Source organism: Pristis pectinata, chromosome 12, assembly GCF_009764475.1.
Source record: "Pristis pectinata isolate sPriPec2 chromosome 12, sPriPec2.1.pri, whole genome shotgun sequence".
Taxonomy (NCBI): domain Eukaryota; kingdom Metazoa; phylum Chordata; class Chondrichthyes; order Rhinopristiformes; family Pristidae; genus Pristis; species Pristis pectinata.
In genome coordinates, this window is record NC_067416.1 from 4,155,119 (window position 1) to 4,170,009 (window position 14,891).

Here is a 14,891-nt window from a genome sequence, read left to right on the forward strand (position 1 = left end):
CTACCCCTCACCCACACTCGAGGGGTAACTTACAATGGCCATTCAAAGACCCCTCCCATCGGGCAGAAGATACAAAAGCCTGAAAGCACATACCACCAGGCTCAGGGACAGCTTCTATCCCGCTGTTATAAGACTCTTGAACAGTTCCCTAGTACGATAAGGTGGACTCTTGACCTCACAATCTACCCCATCGTGGCCCTTGCACCTTATTGTCTGCCTGCACTGCACTTTCTCTGTAACTGTAACACTTTATTCTGCATTCTGTAAGGTCAGGCAGCATCTGCGGAGGGAAGTAAACAGTCGACGTTTTGGGTCGAGACCCTTCATCAGGACTGGAAAGGAAGAGGGCAGAAGCCAGACTAAGAAGGTGGGGGAGGGGGAGGAGCGCACGCAGGCAGGTGACAGGTGAGTCTAGGTGAGAAGGGGAAGGTAGGTAGGTAGGGGGGGGGAGGGGGGAGGTGACAGGTGAAAGAGGCAAAGGGCTGATGAAGAAGGAATCCAGTAGCGGTGGACATTAGACAATGGAATAAAGGAGAATAGGAGGGAGGTACTGGGCAGGTCATGAGCGCAGGGCAGGGGAAAGGGAAGAGGTGAGGGGAATGAGGGAAAACCATAGGAAGGGGAGAGAAGGGGGAGTAAAAGGGGAGGGGTTACCGGGAATGAGAGAAATCGATTCAGTCAGGTTGGAGACGACCAAGGCGGAATATAAGGTGTTGTTCCTCCAACCTGCGTCTGGCCTCAATGTGGCAGCAGAGGAGGCCGTGGATGGACATGTCAGTGTGGGAGTGGGATGTGGGATTGAAGTGGGCGGCCACCGGGAGATCCCGGCTGTTGCGGCAGATGGAGTGAAGGTGCTCGATGAAGTGATCGCCCAATCTGCGTCGGGTCTCACCGACGTACAGGGGGCTGCACCGGGAGCGATTTAGAAGTACCAACCATGCATTTCCCTTTTAAAAACGTGTAGGTTGGAACATGTGCAGCGATTGAGAGCATGTGCAAGACTAGACAATAAAGCAGCCGTGGTACCATTCTATTGAGCAGCAAGGCGTGTGTTTAATCATCAATGGAGACGGAGTGTACACTGTGGAATAAGGACTTGTAGACTCGGGACAGGGTCAGACCTTTAGCAATGAGAGAAGAAATGTCTTCACTACGAGGATTGTTAATGAACAGGATTCTGAGGATGATCAGATGTTGAACGTATTCAGAGCTGAAATGGATCCATTTTGGGCTGCAGCGATATGAATGGAACCAGGTCTCCATTGAGGTAGAGAATCAGTCATAGCAACTCCCTGTGTGCTCACGTCCTCAAGGAAGCTTGAACCAAATTTATGCAACCTCTCTTCACAATTTAATCCATTAAATCATGATAGTATTTTGGTGGATTGACTTTTTATGCACCACTATGTCCTAATGTTAACTCTCAGAAGCCTCACTTGCTCGTTGCAACCATTTGTTCCCCACTGCTGTATAATTATGGAGTCATACAGCATGGAAGCAGGCCCTTCGGCCCATCCAGTGCATGTCGACCATCAACCACCCATTTACACCGACCCCATTTTATTCTCCCCACATTCCCATCAACTTCCCTCCCCCCCAGATTCTACCCCTTACCCTACACACCAGGGGCAATTTACAGTGATCAATTAACCTACCAACTTACATGTCTTGGGGATGTGGGAGGAAACCGGAGCCCCCGGGAGAAACCCACTCAGTCCACAGGGAGAACGTGCAAACTCCACACAGACAGTGCCGGAGGTCGGGATTGAAACCGGGTCCCTGGAGATGTGAGGCAGCGGCTCTACCCACCGCGCCACTGTGTCCCTTGTGCAAATTTCTTTATTACTCTTAAAAGCATTAATTTGTTTCTGTGTCCTCTTAATGCCACACCCCAACAACCTCTCCCGATCTCACAAACCCAGTCAGCAGTGGCTAAACATTTTACAAGGGGCTTCTGTGTTTGGCAGAGTTCAACGCAAATGTAACATGATATGTGAGCTTCGCTCATTGGTGGAAACAAGATTCAGTATACAGTCCAAGTTTTCTGGCTAAGCTGTTCCAGGAACATTCTGCTAGCAAATGTTAGTTCGCGTGAGCAAGGGCGTCTTTAGTTTCAAGTTGCCACTGCTGTACCAGGTCAATCGGAGTCTTCCCCTCCTGAATAAAAGAAACACAGATATCGGTAAGCCTGAGAGACATGTCCACTGGAACACAGGGACAGTAGGAGGCCACTCGGCCCCTCAAAGACATTCCATCATTCAATGCTATGGCTAGTCTGTAGCCTGCATCCACCCATTTTTTCCCCCATTTCCTTCAATACCTCTGGTTAACCAGGGGTACAGTAGCATAGCAGTTATATGATTGTTTTAGAGCTTCAGACCATTAATCCAGAGACGTGAGGTGGAATCCAGCCATGGTAGCTGTGGAATACAAATTGGGAATATAAAGGAAAAGATATTGTCAGTAAATGTTGACCATGAAACTACTGGATTGCCACAGAAATGCAGTTTTATTTCTGCACACTGATCTCCAGCATGGCTCCTGATCGATAGCTCTCTGGAAATGATTCCAGACCCACTAATGTGGTTGACTTTAAACAATCTCCGAAGCTCTGGGGCAACTAGAATAGAACTAAACTAGACTTCTGGACCCAACACATTGAAGAAGGCATGCCAGCAGCTCTACTTCGTTAGGAGTTTGAGGGGATTTAGATAGAGAGATATAGATATTTATTTATTAGTCACATCGAAACACTCAGTGAAATGCATCTTTTTGCATTACTGAGAACGTGCTGGGGGCAGCCCGCAGGTGTCGCCACACTTCCGGCGCCAACATAGCATGCCCACAACTTCCTAACCAGTACGTCTTTGGAATGTGGGAGGAAACCCATGCAGACACACGGAGAGAATGTACAAACTCCTTACAGACAGCAGTGGGAACGTCACCGAAGACTCTTGCAAATTTCGACAGACGTATGGTGGAGAGCATTCTGACTGGTTGCATCACTGCCTGGTATGCAGTCTCCAATGCACAGGACTGCAAGAGGCTGCAGAGGGTTGTAGACTCAGCCAGCTCCATTACGGGCACAACCCTCCCCACCATCGAGGACATCTTCAAGCGGCGATGCCTCAAGAAGGCGGCATCCATCAATAAGGACCCTCACCATCCAGGACATGCCCTCTTCTCGTTACTACCATCGGGGAGGAGGTACAGGAGCCTGAAGACCCACACTCAATGATTCAGGAACAGCTTCTTCCCCTCCGCCATCAGATTTCTGAACGGTCCATGAACCCATGAACACTACCTCGTTATTCCTTTTCTTTGTACTATTTAATTATTTTGTAATTTACAGTAATTTTTAATGTCTTTGCACTGTACTGCTGCCGCAGAACAAATTTCACATCATATAAGCCAGTGATGATAAACCTGATTCTGATTCTGATTCTGAACGAGGGAGGCACAATAAATGCTGCTTTGTCAGTGACAAGCAATCCCCACTAATGAATTAATAGTAAAAATAAAAGTTCCCCTTTTCAGGAAGAAGTTCCAGATCTCAATGTGTAATAATGATTCCTGCTTCACTGAGAGCTCTTGTCTTTAATGTGTCGACAGTGTCCCCATTGTTCGATGTCCCAACAAGTAGAAATAGGTTTGTTCCATCGGCTTGGCAAACGAGTCTGAAATCATCTCTTCCCCTTCGCTCTCCTCATGACTTAGACCAGGGATTGTTCTGATGAACCAACTCTGCCCTTGTCTTGGCTTCACCAGATGTTTCCTGGTCAACTCTTTAAAGTGTAGCCAGGTAGGAAAATGTGCACCGATCTTCATCGAGCAACATTGCACGCTCTGACCTCTGAGTGAAACCTCCATTGGACCTTTCATACATCCCACCAGGTCCACCTCATGCCCCGCAGGTTGTTGGCAGGTGAGACCACCACCTGGCAGAACTGATGCTTCACCACTCCTCATACCAACTCCCGGGACCCTAAGGTTTAGGGGAGGCCGAGGAATGGGCAAGACTTACTTCATTGGCAGTGGTGGGACCATTCGCCAAAAACTGTTGTGGCCAACGTGTCCTCTCTTGGTTCCCACAGTCCACTGAGTGAAATGAAACCTCTCTGAGCCTGTTTTAGCTGGTCTCAGAACTATGGAAACTCAATCCTCCCTTTCCCGTGACATAGCTCGATGTCGGCAAACCCTTTTCCTCTGATTTACACCGACATCTCCGGAGTTCTCAGGGATTCTCCAGTGCATCACGGACACCAGCCTCCCCTCCTTGGACTCTGTCTATACCTCTCACTGCTTTGGTGAAGCAGCCAGCATAATCAAAGACCCCACCCACCCAGGTCATTCTCTCTTCTCCCCTGTCCATCAGACAGAAGATACAGGAGCCTGAGGGCACGTACCACCAGGCTCAAGGACAGCTTCTATCCCACACTGATAAGACTATTGAATGGTTCCCTTATATGATGAGATGGACTCTTGACCTCACGATCTACTTTGTTGAGACCTTGCACCTTATTGTCTACCTGCGCTGCACTTCGTCTGTAGCTGTGACACTTTGTACTGTTATTGTTTTTACCTGTACTACCTCAATGCACTCTGTATTAACTCAATGTAACTGCACTGTGTAATGAATTGACCTGTACGATCGGTATGCAAGACAAGTTTTTCACTGTACCTCGGTACAAGTGACAATAATAAACCAATACCAATACCACTATGTCCATCACTGGGCTCTGAAACTTCTCAGAAATACTTACCATGTTCTTGGTCCTCAAGTCGGCCCCTTGCAAAATGAGCAGTTTGGTTATCTTGTAGCGGCTAAGTCGGACAGCGTCATGCAGTGCAGTGTCCCCCTCCTGCAGGACGGAGCACAAACATCAGTCAGAACCTTCTGCCTCACCTCCTTCCATTCCAGAGCTGGGCTCTTTGTTGCACCTTTACCTCCAGCTGTCGGTGAGCCCTGCTCTGCACACTTCACCCACCGGCTCCCCATCCCGGTCTCTACAGGTTGTTGGCAATGGAAGAGACACGGTTTTTGGATCTCACTGCCACGTGGGGAGGTTGAAGCAGATTTTAAATCACTGCTACCTGTGTTCAGTGAAGGACAGAGGTGGCAAGGCACAGAAAGGAGGGCAGTGTTGGTGGTGGCTAGAGCAAGGCATTAGTTCCAGGTGGGTCAAATCATCTGTTTCTGTGGAATTCTCTGAAACCTCTGATCTATCTTTCATTCTCTCTGTGTGGTTCCCCCTCCGATGAATGATGGTTTCCCTTCTGCTTCTCACTTCCAAAGGTGGTCTCAAATAGAACACAAAGCTCTACATAGAACACAGAACAGTACAGCACAGGAACAGGCCCTTCGGCCCACCATGTCTGGGCTGACCATGATGCCAATTTAAACTAATTTCATCTGCCTGCACATGGTCCACGTCCTTCTGTTCCCAGCCTGTTCTCATGCTGGTCTAAATGCCTCTTAAATGCCTCTATCGTATCTTCTACCACCACCCCTGGCAGCCCGTTCCAGGCACCCACTGCTCTCTGTGTAAAAAAATTGCCCCGCACATCTCCTTTAAACTTTCCCTTCTCATCTTAAAGCTGTACCCTCTAATATTTGACATTTCTACGCTGCGAAAAAGACCCCACCTACCCTATCTACCTCTCTCATAATTTTATAAACTCAGCCTCCGACGCTCCAGAGAAAACAGCCCAAGTTTGTCCAACCTCTCCTTATAGCTCATATACTCCAATCCAGGCAACATCCTGGTGAACTTCCACATCCTTCCTGTAATGGGGCAACCAGAACTGCACACAATACTCCCAATGTGGCCAAACCAAAGTTTTATACAGCTGCAACATGACTTCCTGACTCTTATACTCAATGCCCCGATTGATGAAGGCAAGCGTGCCGTACGCCTTCTTCACCGCCCTATCCACTTGTGTTGCCACGTTCAGGGAGCTATGAACTTGCACCTCAAGATCCCTCTGTACATCTATACTCCTAATAGTCCTGCCATTTACTGTGTACTTTCCTCTTTCATTTGGCCTCCCAAAACGTATCACCTCACACTCAGAAACATGGAAAACCTGCAGCGCATACAGGCCCTTCAGCCCACAAAGTTGTGCCGAACATGTCCCTACCTTAGAGATTACTAGGCTTACCCATAGCCCTCTATTTTTCTAAGCTGCATGTACCTACCCAAACGTCTCTTAAAAGACCCTATCGTATCCGCCTCCACCACTGTTGCCGGCAGCCCATTCCACACACTCACCACTCTCTGAGTAAAAAACTTACCCCTGACATCTCCTCTGTACCTACTCCCCAGCGCCTTAAACCTGTGTCCTCTTGTGGCAACCATTTCAGCCCTGGGGAAAAGCCTCTGACTATCTACCCGATCAATGCCTCTCATCACCTTATACACCTCTATCAGGTCCCCCCTCATCCTCCATCGCTCCAAGGAGAAAAGGCCGAGTTCCCTCAGATGAAACTCCATCCGCCACTTCTCTGCCCAAATTTCCAACTGCTCAAATTTCCAACCTTCCTCACTATCCACAACTCTGCCAACTGTCATCAGCTGCAAACTTACTAATCAGACCACCTACATTTTCATCCAAATCATTAATATAGATATTACAAACAACAGAGGTCCCAGCACTGATCCCTGTGGAACACCACTGGTCACAGACGTCCAGTTAGAAAAACAACCTCTGGCACTTCTCTGACCAAGCCAATTTTGGCCCCAATTGACCAGATCACCGTGGATCGCATGGGACTCCTTTCTCTTTCCAGAGGCACTTTCACCTTCTACTGCTTCATCTTGTTGGGGAAAACCCTTTTCCAAAGAGCCAATGGGAGTGCAGTCATGAGTGAGGTTATTCCCAGCGTCAATGGGTGTTGGGAAACTCTTGGTCAATGGTCGTGGTGACATCACATGGGCAATAGGATTGGAGCCATCATTTGCAGTGGTCATTGGGTCAATGGGAGAGGGATAATCACAGGGTCAATTGGTCATCAGAGGGTCAGCGTGAGCGTATGGATCACTGGATGCTGATCGGAAGTTAGGGACCGACTCGTTGAGCTGCTGGGACTGGTGGACTGTATTACTTCAAAAGCTGAGGTCACCCAATGGCTGCCCTTGCATTGTGGCTCAGATGCTCAGCGCCTTGACCAGCTGATCTTCAGGAGACGCGGCTGGAGGTCTGGGGGGGGGGGTGGTTCTAGGCCAGGTTCAGTGTGGAGAGCAAGCACTGACCAGTGCCAGAGCAGACATCTCTGAAGCTCCCTCTGTCTGAGGGTGGATTGTGAGGCTGCAGCATGTGGAGAGAAGGTTCACTTTACCCGGTCCTTGGCGTTGATATCGATGCCACAGACGATGAGATACTCCACACACTCGACGTGGCCAGTCCGCGTAGCAACGTGTAGCGGAGTACTGAGCAGCTGTAATCCAAGGAATTCCCAATTAAATCGTAGGCACCAAACGAACATCCCACAAGTTTCATCCTCACCAATCCCTACTACAATCATATGGCCGGAGACCATTAGGGCCATTGCGCCTGTGCTAGCTTTTTGGGAAGAGCGATCCATTGGTCCCACTCTCCCCACCCTCCCCCACCTTCCCCACGTCCACTGCTGTTCTTTATCTTTTTGAAGCTTGCTGTTACCTCCTTCCTTTGACCTTACACGTTCCAGGTCCCAAAGCTTCACTGCGTTAGAAGCTCAAAGTCAAAGCCAAAGTCGAGTTTATTGTCATCTGCACAAGTCCATGTGTGCACAGGTGCAATGAAAAACTTACTCACAGGCACATAGCATTAGAGGCACAACATTCACAAGAAAAACATAACTTAAACATAAATTATACATAATTTTTACAAGGAAGAACACAATTAGAACAAAACACATGTAACTGTATGGATAGGAAAGGGCCAAAAGCGGGCAAATGTCTGTCTATGTGTGTCGGGGGGGGGGGGGAGGTGGTCTGTGTCCATCTTGCTGTGCCTCAGGTTCACATCACTACCCTGTGCCCCTCTCCTCTTGCCCCCTTCGTACCTCACCGTCTGTCCGCCTCAGGCTGAGTAACTCCATGACTCAGTGCCCTGGCCCTGGGTCCAAAGACTTACGGCTCTCTGTGTTGAGAAATCTCCCCTCAGCTCGGTGCTGAATCCTGAGCCTCTTGGTCTGGCTCTCCATCGAGAAGCAACAACCTCTCGTCATCCACACTAACAAGCTCAGTACCCTGAGATTACCCCTCACTCTTCTGAAGGCAGATCAAACATCTTCAATCTCGCCTCAGAACTCAAACACCTCTTCGCAGGAATTAATCAAGTAAATTCATTTTGGAGACTCCAAAGCAAGTATACAAAAACACACTCAGACTTTTAGCACATTTAGTTCCAGGCATGCACAGACACACATACACACAGCCACACACACACTCACACACCACACACACATGCACACACACACATACACACGCACACACTCTCTCACACACACTCTCACACACACTCTCACACACACTCTCACACCCACATAGACACACACACATTCACACACTCACACACTCTGTCTCACACACACTCACACACACTATCATACACACACTCACGCACACACACACTCTCACACTCACATAGACACAGACACTCACTCTCACACTCACACACACACAGATACATTCACACTCTCTCTCTTGCTCTCTCTCTCACACACACACACACACACACACACACACACACACACACACACACACACACACACACACAACAACAACAACAAAGGACAGGATCCTGACAGAATGTACACACCTCCTTACCCGACAGTGTCACCCCCAGTAGTGACTGACCACCATAGTGCTGACCTTGGACCTGAAGAACCACCCGTACCCCACTGCCCCGGTCCGTTAGAGACCCGCCAACTCTCACCTTGTCATGGACGTTCACCGAGGCCCCTTTTTCACGCAGAATCTTCAGCACCTCCAGTCTCCCTCCTCGACAGGCCCAGTGAACAGCCGTGCAGTCGAGCTGGAAGGAGAGGTAGGAAGTCAGGAGACCGCTCTGGCACCACTTGGTGGGCTAGCCCCTGGGTGGGAACTAGCCCATCAGCATTGTTGGGTGAAAGCAAAATACTGCAGATGTTGCAAGTCTGAAATAAAAAATGAAACTGCTTGGAACACTCAGCAGGTCAGGCAGCATCTGTGGGGAGAGGAACAGAGTGAACGTTTCAGGTCTGGGACCCTTTGTCAGAACCCACGGCCCCGGACCTGAAACGTTCACTGTTTCTCCCTGAGTATTCCCAGCAATTTCTGTTCTTATTGCATTGTTGTGTGTGTGTGTGTGTGTGTGTGTGTGTGTGTGTGTGTGTGTGTGTGTTGTGTGTGTGTGTGTGCGTGAGTGTGTGTGTGTGTGTGTGAGTGTGTGTGTGTGTGTTGTGTGTGTGTGAGTGTGTGTGTGTGTGTGAGTGTGTGTGTGTGTTGTGTGTGTGTGTGCGTTGTGTGTGTGTGAGTGTGTGGTGTGTGTGTTTCTGTTTGTGTGTATGTGTGTGTTGTGTGTGTGTGTTGTGTGTGTGTGAGTGTGTGTGTGTGAGTGTGTGTGTTGTGTGTGTGTGAGTGTGTGTGTGAGTGTGTGTGTGTGTGAGTGTGTGTGAGTGTGTGTGTGTTGTGTGTGTGAGTGTGTGTGTGTGTGTGTGTGTGAGAGTGTGTGTGTGCGCGTGTGTGTGTGGGGTTGGATCACTATTGAGTCAAGTTTTATAACAGTAACAAGAGACAAAGGGGAAGAGGCCACCCAGAAGAGGATGGGTGGAATTGTCCATCTATTACCCCACCAATGAGATCACTGGGAGCTGGAGTGGGGACAGAATTCTCCTCAGTGCAGAGAACATGCTGTAGAGATGATCAAACCCGTACTAAGTGTCGTAAAGTGATCGGTGAAAGAGCCAGAGGGGACGGGAAGAGAATGGCTGCTTCTGCACTGTGATTCGGAGCACACTGCCTAAAGTGTGGTGGAACAGATGCAATGGGACTGTCCCTGCCCTGGGAGTGTGTGATGGGACGGTGTAGAGGGAGCTTCACTCTGTATCTAACCCGTGCCGTCCCTGCCCTGGGAGTGTGTGATGGGACGGTGTAGAGGGAGCTTCACTCTGTATCTAACCCGTGCCGTCCCTGCCCTGGGAGTGTGTGACGGGACGGTGTAGAGGGAGCTTCACTCTGTATCTAACTGTCCCTGCCCTGGGAGTGTGTGATGGGACGGTGTAGAGGGAGCTTCACTCTGTATCTAACCCGTGCCGTCCCTGCCCTGGGAGTGTGTGACGGGACGGTGTAGAGGGAGCTTCACTCTGTATCTAACTGTCCCTGCCCTGGGAGTGTGTGACGGGACGGTGTAGAGGGAGCTTCACTCTGTATCTAACTGTCCCTGCCCTGGGAGTGTGTGATGGGACGGTGTAGAGGGAGCTTCACTCTGTATCTAACCCGTGCCGTCCCTGCCCTGGGAGTGTGTGACGGGACGGTGTAGAGGGAGCTTCACTCTGTATCTAACTGTCCCTGCCCTGGGAGTGTGTGACAGGACGGTGTAGAGGGAGCTTCACTCTGTATCTAACCCGTGCGGCCCCTGCCCTGGGAGTGTGTGACGGGACAGTGTAGAGGGAGCTTCACTCTGTATCTAACCCGTGCCGTCCCTGCCCTGGGAGTGTGTGACGGGACGGTGTAGAGGGAGTCATGGAATGTCACACTCACCCTGTCCCTGAAGTCAACTGTTGCTCCTCCTTCCAGAAGTTTGATGACTATATCAGTGTGACCTTCTAGTGAGGCCCTATGCAGAGCAGTCCGCTTAAACTGAAGAGAAAATTACACATTATGAGTATACAGTTAGTTAGAGATGCCACACAGCATTGGGGCAATGCATACAACACCTCAGTGTGTAGAGCAGCAGATACTCGACCAACACTGATGGAGCCCGTACCCAGCCAGACCCTGGTCTCAGTAACAATCGTTTTTCAGGTATGTAGCTTTTCATTTCCTCTCCCATGGGATGTGGATTCACTGGCAACGCCAGCATTTATTGCCCATCCCTCATCACCCCTGAGCTGAGGACACTGTTGAACATCAACCCCAGTGGTGGGTCAGGAGTCACATGTGGACCAGACTGGGTAAGGACTGCAGATCGGCGAGGCAGGAAGATGTTTACAACCATCCAGTAGTCGATCAATTACTCAGTTTGCCTTTGGTTTTAAAGTCCAGATTTAGTTAATTATTTGAATTATGGTGGATCTTGAACTCACGTTTAGAATCGATGGTCAAAAACTCTCTCTTCACACTCTCTCTCTCCCTCACTCCCTCCCTCTCTCTCTCTCTCCCTCATACACCTTCTATCTCTTCTCTGTAGGGGTTTCAGGGAGTCAGCCCACCCCACCAATGAGGGGCAGTTGGGGGTTGCTGGTGGGACCTGCTCCAGAGGAGGGGGAATTCAGGCTGTGATGGGGCGGATCCTCCTGCGATCAGCAGAGGTTCACCAGGAGGCTGCATGGATTAGGGGGCATGAGCTACAAGGAGAGGTTGGACAAACTTAGATTGTTTTCTCTGGAGCGTCAGAGGCTGAGGGGAGACCTGAGAGAGGTACAGGAACCTGAAGACCCACAATCAATGATTCACAAATAGCTCCTTCCCCTCCATCAACAGTCCATGAACCCATGAACCCTACCTTGTTATTCCTATTTATTTTTTGTAATTTATAGATTTTATGCCTTGCACTGTTACTACTGCCACAAAACAACAGATTTCACATCATACGTCAGTGATAATAAACCTGATTTTGAGATTATAAGATTATGAGAGGCATAGATAGGGTAGGCAGTCAGAATTTTCTTCCCAGGGTAGAAATGTCAAATACTTGAGGACATGCATTTAAGGTGAGAGGGGGAAAGTTTAATGGAGATGTGCGGGCAAATTTTTTACACAGAGAGAGGTGGGTGCCTGGAACGGGCTGCCAGGGGTGGGCGTGGAGGCAGATACGATAGAGGGGTTTAAGAGGCTGTTAGACAGACACATGAACATTCAGGGAATGGAGAGATATGGATCATGTGCAGGTAGAAAGGATTTAGTTTAATTTGGCATCGTGTTCAGCACAGACATTGTGGGCCGAAGGGCCTGTTCCTGTGCTGTACTGTTCTGTGTTCTATGGTCTGGGAGTGAGGGGGGAGTGAAGCAGCCCCCTATCTGGGCCACCACTGCTGAGTGACTCCCTCACTCCCGGCCCTCAGTGAGGAGGGAGGGGCAGCTGCGTAAGTTAACCACCACACCAGCGCACTCTTCAGAGCGACGCACTGGGCGTGGGGCAGGAGTCACGTGTGGCCCTGCGTCTGGTGCGTGGGACGGGCCCCACTGCTCCACACCGCCACCGAGGCACCCGTGATGATAACCCGGCGGGCCAGCTCGAACGGAACACATCGCTGGCTCACTTGCACCCTGCTCCTCGGTGGGATCTTGCTGTGCCCCAGGGAAGGGGTGAATCGAAACAGGAATGGGATGGGCCGGCGAGTAGGGAGAGCGCCCCCACTCACCTCATCACAGGCGTTGGCGTCTCCACCGTCTGCCAGGTATCTCTCGATGGTTTTGACCTTGCCCTGAACCGCAGAGGTCAGGAACATGGAGACTTCCACTGGACCTTCCTGCAGACACAGAATGATTCTCACCAGGTGCAGCATGACACTGGGACCCCCCTCAAAGTCTTCCTTCCGGATCCTCTACAAATAAAGAACCAGAGTGGCGCAGCAGGTAGAGCCGCTGCCTCACAGCTCCAGAGACCCGGGTTCAATCCTGACCTCGGGCACTGTCTGTGTGGAGTTTGCACGTTCTACCCATGACCGCGTGGGTTCCCCCTGGGTGCTCCGGTTTCCTCCCACATCCCAGAGAATTGCGAGTCGAGGGGTTAATTTGCCACCGTAAATTGTCCCCTAGTGTGTGGGTGAGGGGTAGAACCTGGGGGAGATGGTGGAAATGTGGGGAGAATACAGTGGGGTTAGTGTAGCTGGGTACACAGGAGACGCAAGAGACTGGAATCTGGTGCAACACACAAAACACTGGAGGAACTCAGCGGCTTCTGTGGAGGGAAATGGACAGTGGACGTTTCGGGTCGAGACCCTTCATCTGGACCAGATCCGAAAATGTCCACTCAAAGTGTTCACTGTCAACTTCCCTCCATAGATGCTGCAGCATTCCCTCCAGTGTTTCCGTGTAAATGGGTGGTGTATAGTCAGCATGAGCTGCGTGGGCTGATCCAATGACTCTATTAGGTGGATAGAACATTGGAAAAGCCAACTTGCCTGTTCCCATTTTCCCTCCTTACTTGCATTGGGATTGGGATTGGGATTGTGCCAAGGCTAGGGACCAACACCCACCCAGATCCAGTGCCAGAACTCCCGTCAGCCCATTGCGCTCCGTTGGTCTTGGAAGTGTCAATTAATAATGCTCAGCTCTCTGGACTGAAAGATGGGCTCAGGACCTGATGACGTTGATTTGAATCCCACCCTAGTCTTTAATTCTTTGAGATTCTGTTGTCCTTAAATAAAATGTGATTAGTTTGGGAGGACAAGATAGGAAATGAGGTGGGTTTCTTGGAGGTACACACTGTCTGGACTTAACACTGCAGAGAGTATTCAGCATCCTGATCCATATTGGATTCTCCATCCAATCCTTCCTCCACTGACCTTGGCTTCATCCACTGCAGCTGCAGTGGGCATATTGGGCATTGGGCATATCTCTTACACGATACACTTACAATCTCCTCTGTCTCCTTCTCTGGTTCGGGAGGTGGAACCTTTTTCCTCTCTCTTCTTTTCTTTCGAAGTTCTATTAGATTTTGGATTCCGCCCAGACTGATTATTTCTTGACGCAGATCCCTCGAAGTCTTTCTCACTCTTTCTTCACCCTGAGGCGTCAAACATAAAGGTGAGAGTACACTTGGTTATCAGTTCTGTTTGTTGTTTATGCCTGAGGTTGAAGTATGTGTGGGGCTTATTACGGATGGGAAGGGGTGTGACAGGGGGCACAGAGAGAGAGAGGGGGAGAGAGGGAGAGAGGGAGGGAGAGAGTGGGAGAGAGAGAGAGAGTGGGAGAGAGGGAGGGGGAGAGAGAGGGAGAGGGAGGGAAGGAGTGAGAGAGTGAGAGAGAGGAGAGAGTGGGAGAGAGAGGGGGAGAGAGAGAGAGGGAGAGAGAGGGAGAGGGAGGGAGGGAGGGAGTGAGAGAGAGAGTGGGAGAGAGAGGGAGAAGGAGAGGGAGGGAGAGAGTGAGAGGGAGAGAGAGAGTGGGAGAGAGGGGAGAGGGAGTGTGGGAGAGAGGGGTGGAGAGAGGGAGAGAGGGAGGGAGTGAGAGAGAGTGTGCGAGAGAGAGGAGAGAGAGAGTGGGAGAGAGAGGGAGGAGAGGGAGGGAGAGAGTGAGAGGGAAAGAGAGAGTGGGAGAGAGGGGAGAGGGAGTGTGGGAGAGAGGGGTGAAGAGAGGGAGAGAGGGAGGGGGAGAAAGAGAGGGAGAGAGGGAGGGAGGGGGAGAGTGTGGGAGAGAGAGAGAAGGAGAGGGAGAGAGAGAGTGGGAGAGAGGGGAGAGAGAGTGGGAGAGAGGGGAGAGGGAGTGTGGGAGAGAGGGGTGAAGAGAGAGGGAGAGAGGGAGGGAGAGAGAGAGGGAGAGTGACAGAGAGAGAAAAAGGACAGAGAGAGAGTGGGAGGGAGAGCAATCTGGGAGAGGGAGACAAAGAGTGAGAGACAGACCCTCCCTGTACCGCACCTTCCGACTCCCTCCCTGTCACATACAGACTCTCTCTCTCTCCCTCACACACGCCCCACACGTTAACACGTGCTTTCCCTTCCTCATACACTCTTTCTCCCTCACGTTCTGTCTCTCCCTCATGCC

The 14,891-nt window shown here is 50.5% G+C and overlaps 1 protein-coding gene across 1 annotated transcript in view; it reads right to left on the minus strand.

The window, feature by feature from the left end:
* Positions 1-1,064: 1,064 nt before the first annotated feature.
* The window catches only part of ankrd2 (ankyrin repeat domain 2 (stretch responsive muscle)), a 31,633-nt gene continuing 17,806 nt past the window's right edge, over positions 1,065-14,891 (minus strand). Inside the window, exons 4-10 of the mRNA XM_052027676.1 lie at positions 13,768-13,917; positions 12,551-12,658; positions 10,728-10,826; positions 8,923-9,021; positions 7,340-7,438; positions 4,764-4,862; positions 1,065-2,157 (exon numbers count right to left, since the gene is read on the minus strand). Coding sequence (XP_051883636.1) covers positions 2,083-2,157; positions 4,764-4,862; positions 7,340-7,438; positions 8,923-9,021; positions 10,728-10,826; positions 12,551-12,658; positions 13,768-13,917 — 729 coding nt within the window. The 3' untranslated portion in view covers positions 1,065-2,082. The remainder of the gene's footprint in view (positions 2,158-4,763; positions 4,863-7,339; positions 7,439-8,922; positions 9,022-10,727; positions 10,827-12,550; positions 12,659-13,767; positions 13,918-14,891) is intronic.